The sequence below is a fragment of the Nannobrachium achirus genome (genome assembly GCF_963921795.1).
Source record: "Nannobrachium achirus genome assembly, chromosome: 12".
Taxonomy (NCBI): domain Eukaryota; kingdom Metazoa; phylum Chordata; class Actinopteri; order Myctophiformes; family Myctophidae; genus Nannobrachium; species Nannobrachium achirus.
Genome location: NC_137832.1, coordinates 64,311,346 through 64,319,529, shown reverse-complemented (window position 1 = coordinate 64,319,529; position 8,184 = coordinate 64,311,346). Strand labels below are relative to the sequence as shown.

General features: G+C 46.7%; 1 protein-coding gene across 1 annotated transcript in view; it reads left to right on the top strand.

The window, feature by feature from the left end:
• skic3 (SKI3 subunit of superkiller complex) overlaps window positions 1-8,184 on the top strand; it is a 58,446-nt gene that overhangs the window by 47,058 nt on the left and 3,204 nt on the right. The window contains exons 33-39 of the mRNA XM_080739509.1: window positions 762-815; window positions 1,321-1,432; window positions 2,245-2,373; window positions 3,381-3,505; window positions 3,927-4,091; window positions 4,977-5,129; window positions 7,067-7,200. Coding sequence (XP_080595635.1) covers window positions 762-815; window positions 1,321-1,432; window positions 2,245-2,373; window positions 3,381-3,505; window positions 3,927-4,091; window positions 4,977-5,129; window positions 7,067-7,200 — 872 coding nt within the window. The remainder of the gene's footprint in view (window positions 1-761; window positions 816-1,320; window positions 1,433-2,244; window positions 2,374-3,380; window positions 3,506-3,926; window positions 4,092-4,976; window positions 5,130-7,066; window positions 7,201-8,184) is intronic.

Genomic DNA, 8,184 nt, shown 5'->3' with positions numbered 1-8,184 from the left:
ACCAATGACAGAAATTTGCACGCCGCCTACATTGTGTCTATTTATTATATTGGCACAAATAGAAAATCCTACTTGAACGAAACATGTGCTCAAATCCCATTGTCAAGTCAATAAGAAAGTAGCCTCGGAAATATTTTTGGCGATCGGAAGAAAAAGAAGCCTGGGCGATCGCGTTATGATCACAGTTGGAGGAAGTGTAGAATGTCCCTAACCAATCAGAGTGCAGAGAGCGTCGCACCGAATGTGTTGACGTCATGACGCAGCAGCGTTCTCTGCGCTGAACAGGGGGAGGGGGGGGGGAGGGGGGAGGAGAACACATGCTATTGGCCAGAGACTCGCGGAGAGATTCGCCGCGCCCGCCCATCTGCCTACACAAACTGTTCCGCGTTAGGTTAGAGTGATAACAAAGTAAAGAAAGGTATCTGCAATGAAGAAGACAGCCCGCAACACTCCAAGTTAGATGAAGGCTTTTAAGTGCACGGCTCAAAATAGCATATGAGAAAGAAGTAGTCGCCAGCACTCAAGGAATCTCCTTTTTACATGATTTTATTTACCTCAATGGACAGAGTGTAGTCAACGGACGCGTTTCGACCCAACGCTGAAGAAGACTCATATGATAACAAAGTAACGCAAAGCAAATTTCACTTACTGTACATCATGTCTTACTGTACATCATGTCTTACTGTACATCATGTCTTACTGTAGTCTGTACATCATGTCTGATGTGAAATGCATTCTACTGTACCTCCTTTGTGTTCCAGGGTGGAGCCATGGCCGGCCACGTGGCCTGTCTGTCTAGTATGACCCTAGGAAAGGTAAACATCTGTCTGTCTGTCTAGTATGACCCTAGGAAAGGTAAACATCTGTCTGTCTGTCTAGTATGACCCTAGGAAAGGTAAACATCTGTCTGTCTGTCTAGTATGACCCTAGGAAAGGTAAACATCTGTCTGTCTGTCTGTCTGTCTGTCTGTCTGTCTGTCTGTCTGTCTGTCTGTCTGTCTGTCTGTCTGTCTGTCTGTCTGTCTGTCTGTCTGTCTGTCTGTCTGTCCAGTATGACCCTAGGAAAGGTAATAATAATAACCTGGTTTTATTCTTCTCCAATTATGAGCTCTGGATTATGAGGTTTTATTTCACTCTCTGCCTCCTAAGACATAGATAATATTGTACCTTCTGACAAAGATCAACATGAGTTATTTTGCTTGATATTAATAAGTCACATCTGCTTATGTATGTCTGTGTGTATGCATGAAATCTAATTATTCACGTTGCATTTCTCCACTACAATGTTAGGCAACTGACATGACATCTGTGTACCTGCAGAGGGCGTTGTTGTACAGTGGAGTAAACCAGCTGGCCAATGGGAGACACTCTGGAGAAGACAGGCGTAGGAATGCACTGAAGACCCTGCAGAGGGCCGTACTGCTGTGTCCTGGTACACACACACACACACACACACACACACACACACACACACACACACACACTCACACTCACACTCACACTGCGCACACACACACACACACACACACACACACACACACACACACTGTACACACACACACACACACACACACACACACACACACACACACACACACACACACTCACACTCACACTCACACTGCGCACACACACACACACACACACACACACACACACACACACACACACACACTGTACACACACACACACACACACACACACACACACACACACACACACACACACACACACACACACACACACACACAGCTTACACCAAGGCATCTAAAAAAAGCAATAATAATCTGTTACATTGAAACTATACACACTATAGGATGCCATTTCAACAAATGAACCTGCCATCAGACTGCATAACATGCTGTCTACATTACATTTGAGCCTTTGCATAATCCTGCAAGGTCCTCATGTTCTAACATGAAATGACAATTTATCTGGAGCTGCTTTAGAGGATGGTATCACTGATATATATATTTAAAAACTGTTTGTCATGATGATCCACCTAAGCCGTAGGGGATGGGGGGAAACATTCACATTGTAGCTGGGAGCTTGTAGATCTGCTATTTTCGGGAAGAGCATTTATGTAGAGGGGAAAACAAGAGCGCATCAAGTACAGTGCCAACTCAGGTTTGTTTGACTATAGAGGGGTATAAGACCGGTTACTTGGAAATACACCTAAACTCAGCGTGTCAAAGCTTTTATAAAGCTGTTGTTTGACTCGGTCACTCCTCTGTCTCCTATCAGATGACCCTGCGGCGTGGGCGGGGCTAATGGCTGCCTGTCACACCGAGAACACTTGCGGTTTCCTCTCTGGCTCCGCCCCTCGCAGAAAAGGACTGGAGCCGACCCTGATGGCGGTGGTCTCTGAGAAAGGTGGGTGGTGTGGTGTTGTCAGGAAGTTCAGGAACTCATTCACTGTCTGCTTGTACAGATAACCATAAAATATAAATGTGTCTAAGGTGTGTGTTATGATATGATATACTGTAAGTAAAATGACATCACTAAATACACAATATAATGTAGTGATGTACGTACTGTAGGCCTCAAACCCTCTGGTGTTAAAGTGATTGTCTTTGGTTAAAATAAGATTTAATTAGCCTTATATTCTGATAGTAATCATTGTAATCATTGCTATAGAGTGTTTGTTCAGTAGCGGGAGGCTCCATGTCTCTCCAGCTCTTTATTTAAGCAGAAAATACAGGTTCAGGTCAGGATACCAATTTGATCCAATCAGGATGGAGAACTCAGACTGGACAAAGATTAAACTCTCGCCTGATTGGCTGAAACTTCGTCACCTACATGAAAAAAAGAAAGAGAACAAAATATATATATATCACTTACCCTACTTTTAACTGTAGTTTCCAGCTAAATGATTGATTGTGTACAGCAGGGGTCTTCAACGTTTTCAGGCCAAGGACCCCTTAGTTGAGAGAGAGATGAAGCAGGGACCCCCACAACCTGTTCATAGATTCCATATAGTTTCATTGTTTGACAGCAAAATCATCAGTGTATTTTGGATTCATGTCAATTTGTGTTTTCAGATATTTAACCACTTGAACCGTCAATACTTAATAAACTTGACCTTTCACTCTGTACTTAGTCTGCTCTTTTTCCCCTCTACACCAAACCTCTTTGCCGAAAATAGCCGATCTACAAGCTCACTTGTAGATCTGCTATTTTTTGCTAAAGTTCTCAGAATATTGACACAAGGGTTCAAGTGGTTAATATAAAAAAGGAGAAAAGAAAAACTTTCTGTCACTCAGAGGTTTGGAGGACCCCCTGTAGTAACTCTGAGGACCCCTTAGGGGTCCCGGACCCCCTGTTGAAGAACCATGGTGTACAGGATGATGTGTGCAATGAGAAACATGTCTGTGTTGCAGTGCGTGGTGTGGAGGAGTTGGAGCGCCCCCTAGCACAGGCCCTGGAAGGCTGGGTACTGCAGCAAGCAGTGACCGGGCTGACCCTGGGAGGAGAGCTGGACCAGGCTGAGGCCCTCTGCTCACAGGTGGGACACACGCACACGCAGGCAGGCAGGCAGGCACGCACGCACGCACGCACGCACGCACACACACACACACACAGCTTGTTGGCCTACTCCAACTAGCAGTGGTTGGATTCATCTGCTCATATCCTAATGTAAACATGTGTGTGTGTGTGTGTGTGTGTGTGTGTGTGTGTGTGTGTGTGTGTGTGTGTGTGTGTGTGTGTGTGTGTGTGTGTGTGTGTGTGTGTGTGTGTAAAAGAAACTAGAAAGGGTGTCACAGACAGACGCACATGAGCACCCTCCCTGGAAGGTCCTTAGACCTTTGTGTGTCTCATTGTACAGTTTAAGGGCTGCCGGTACAAAAGACTTTCCAAGTCTCTCGCATCTATATCAGTGCGGATGAGCTGTCATTCCCATGCTCTGCCTCTCCTCCTCCTCCCAGGTGCTGAGCGTGTCTCCAGAACATCCGGCAGGCATGTTGCTGCTCAGACAGGTGCAGTGTCAGCGCCTCCTCTTGGTTGAAGGTGGAACAGCACTACCAGAGGCCGTACTGGAACAGCTCAGCAGCACCGTCATGGCTAACCCCACCCAGCTAGGAGCCTGGCATGTAAGTAGTTAATGCTCCTTCACCTAGTGCTACAGTAGGAGGACTTTGAGTTTTATTGTCAACTAGAACACACATTAGGCGTGAATTCTGTCATAGTATTCTCAAGTCATATCATACACAACATGTTGGTATAGCATTTCTAGGCTACTGATTTCAGGTGTAAGATGAATCCGGATATTTTATTTAAAACCATGCTTCTTGAAAAGTCATGGATTGAATAATAAGATAATAAGAAAATCGATAGATCCAAATAATACCTGCCATCTTTCCACAGAGTATGACGCTTACGGCCCTTTCCCAATGGGTGCGATAACGATAAAAAATAACATTTTCAATTGAAGTGGATGGCAACGCCGTGAACGCCAACATAATGAGCGTTAACGATAATTATCATTATCTTTATCTTTATCTGTATCGCGCCCAGTGGGAATGTGCTTATTGTAAGTCGCTTTGGATTAAAAGTGTCTGCTAAATGCCTAAACTGTAAACTGTAATGTGCCTTTATATGTATATCCTCTCCTCTCATAACTCTTGTGGTCTTCCTGTAACCTGGCCATCCTCTGCTCTGTTCCCAGTGGCTGGCGGAGGTGTATGTTAACCATCCTCTGCTCTGTTCCCAGTGGCTGGCGGAGGTGTATGTTAACCATCCTCTGCTCTGTTCCCAGTGGCTGGCGGAGGTGTATGTTAACCATCCTCTGCTCTGTTCCAGTGGCTGGCGGAGGTGTATGTTAACCATCCTCTGCTCTGTTCCAGTGGCTGGCGGAGGTGTATGTTAACCATCCTCTGCTCTGTTCCAGTGGCTGGCGGAGGTGTATGTTAACCATCCTCTGCTCTGTTCCAGTGGCTGGCGGAGGTGTATGTTAACCATCCTCTGCTCTGTTCCAGTGGCTGGCGGAGGTGTATGGTCACCAGGGCCTTCTGTTCCAGGCTGTGATGGCCTACAGACAGAGCCTGCAGCTTGCCTCACAGCTGGGCCTGCACAGCAGCCAGGTAGCCAGCCTGCTCAGACTGGCTCTGCTGGCCCTCCGGCCCTGCATGGTGAGTCTACTATGACCCTAACCCTGCATGGTGAGTCTACTATGACCCTAGCCCTAACCCTGCATGGTGAGTCTACTATGACCCTAACCCTGCATGGTGAGTCTACTATGACCCTAACCCTGCATGGTGAGTCTACTATTACCCTAACCCTGCATGGTGAGTCTACTATGACCCTAACCCTGCTGGTGAGTCTACTATGACCCTAACCCTGCATGGTGAGTCTACTATGACCCTAACCCTGCATGGTGAGTCTACTATTACCCTAACCCTAACCCTGCATGGTGAGTCTACTATGACCCTAACCCTGCATGGTGAGTCTACTATTACCCTAACCCTGCATGGTGAGTCTACTATGACCATAACCCTGCTGGTGAGTCTACTATGACCCTAACCCTGCATGGTGAGTCTACTATGACCCTAACCCTGCATGGGAGTCTACTATGACCCTAACCCTAACCCTGCATGGTGAGTCTACTATGACCCTAACCCTGCATGGTGAGTCTACTATGACCCTAACCCTGCATGGTGAGTCTACTATGACCCTAACCCTGCATGGTGAGTCTACTATGACCCTAACCCTGCATGGTGAGTCTACTGTGACCCTAACCCTGCATGGTGAGTCTACTATGACCCTAACCCTAACCCTGCATGGTGAGTCTACTATGACCCTAACCCTGCATGGTGAGTCTACTATGACCCTAACCCTGCATGGTGAGTCTACTATGACCCTAACCCTGCATGGTGAGTCTACTATGACCCTAACCCTGCATGGTGAGTCTACTATGACCCTACCTAACCCTAACCCTGCATGGTGAGTCTACTATGACCCTAACCCTGCATGGTGAGTCTACTATGACCCTAACCCTAACCCTGCATGGTGAGTCTACTATGACCCTAACCCTGCATGGTGAGTCTACTATGACCCTAACCCTGCATGGTGAGTCTACTATGACCCTAACCCTGCATGGTGAGTCTACTATGACCCTAACCCTAACCCTGCATGGTGAGTCTACTATGACCCTAACCCTGCATGGTGAGTCTACTATGACCCTAACCCTGCATGGTGAGTCTACTATGACAGGGGACTGAGTTACTAGGCCCCAAGGTGGAGGGGCCTTAATTATTTTATACTTTAGCTATTGAATAATAGCAGATATACAAGCTCACAGTGCGGCACCGAGTGCTGCGCTGCGAGCTTGTGGATGCCATTTTTGAAAAGTGAAAATGTTTGCAAATCTTTGAATATATGTATTTTTCAAAAGCACAAAATGATGCGTAATCCTGGGGGTCCTCAAAACCAGAAACCATGACAGGTTCTAGGGTGTTTGTTATCATATTGTCCCACACAACACTGCTGGTATTGTTGTAGCAGTACAGTAGGCTTCTTCAACAGCATAGATCATAATACAAACAGAATTAAATGAGTCTTACTAAAGGGAATACAACAGGAAGGACACAATCCTCCACAACTCTCAATTTCATCAATGTTCATGTTATTTACTGTAGCTTTTTAAATTAGATGTTGGTGACTGTGGCCTTGCTCCTAGTGCCAGAATGTCCACTTGCACACATCTCAAAATGTTATGGGCAGATTGCCATGAGATTTGCTTTATTTGTTTATTTGAGAGCAATAGCATCATTAATTATTATTAATGAACATTGAACAATGAATTACAATAGTATGCTATAGCCTAGGAGGCAGTGTAAATATAAAGGAGTTAACAATAGTGCTAATTTACATCCTCACTACCTGACATACAACATTAAAACAATTACTGTACATCCTCACTACCTGACATACAACATTAAAACAATTACTGTACATCCTCACTACCTGACATACAACATTAAAAAAAGAAAGATAAAAAGTGATTTGCAGGTGTTTGGTGAAACGTCGACAGTTTAAACAACAATCTGTGTTCATGACTTGTTGTCAGGCTGGTCTTCCTGGTAACGACTGGAAGGACTTGGTTGTTGAGGCGACTGCTGAGGTGCTGAAGCTGGAATCCTCCTGCCCTGTGGTGGCGCTGTTCCAGGCTCTGCTGCAGTTCACCTCCAAGATGGCCGCTAGGTAAGCACCGAGAGCCCAACCCCACTAGAGCACAGAGCTCTAGTGTAGGGTTAGATGACCGCTAGGTAAGGAGAGCCCAACCCCACTAGAACACACAGCTCTAGTGTAGGGTTAGATGACCGCTAGGTAAGGAGAGCCCAACCCCACTAGAGCACAGAGCTCTAGTGTAGGGTTAGATGACCGCTAGGTAAGGAGAGCCCAACCCCACTAGAACACACAGCTCTAGTGTAGGGTTAGATGACCGCTAGGTAAGCACAGAGAGCCCAACCCCACTAGAGCACACAGCTCTAGTGTAGGGTTAGATGACCGCTAGGTAAGGAGAGCCCAACCCCACTAGAGCACAGAGCTCTAGTGTAGGGTTAGATGACCGCTAGGTAAGGAGAGCCCAACCCCACTAGAACACACAGCTCTAGTGTAGGGTTAGATGACCGCTAGGTAAGCACAGAGAGCCCAACCCCACTAGAGCACACAGCTCTAGTGTAGCGTTAGATGACCGCTAGGTAAGCACAGAGAGCCCAACCCCACTAGAGCACATAGCTCTAGTGTAGGGTTAGATGACCGCTAGGTAAGCACTGGAGAGCCCAACCCCACTAGAGCACATAGCTCTAGTGTAGGGTTAGATGACCGCTAGGTAACTGGAGAGCCCAACCCCACTAGAGCACATAGCTCTAGTGTAGGGTTAGATGACCGCTAGGTAAGCACTGGAGAGCCCAACCCCACTAGAGCACATAGCTCTAGTGTAGGGTTAGATGACCGCTAGGTAACTGGAGAGCCCAACCCCACTAGAGCACATAGCTCTAGTGTAGGGTTAGATGACCGCTAGGTAAGCACTGGAGAGCCCAACCCCACTAGAGCACATAGCTCTAGTGTAGGGTTAGATGACCGCTAGGTAACTGGAGAGCCCAACCCCACTAGAGCACATAGCTCTAGTGTAGGGTTAGATGACCGCTAGGTAACTGGAGAGCCCAACCCCACTAGAGCACA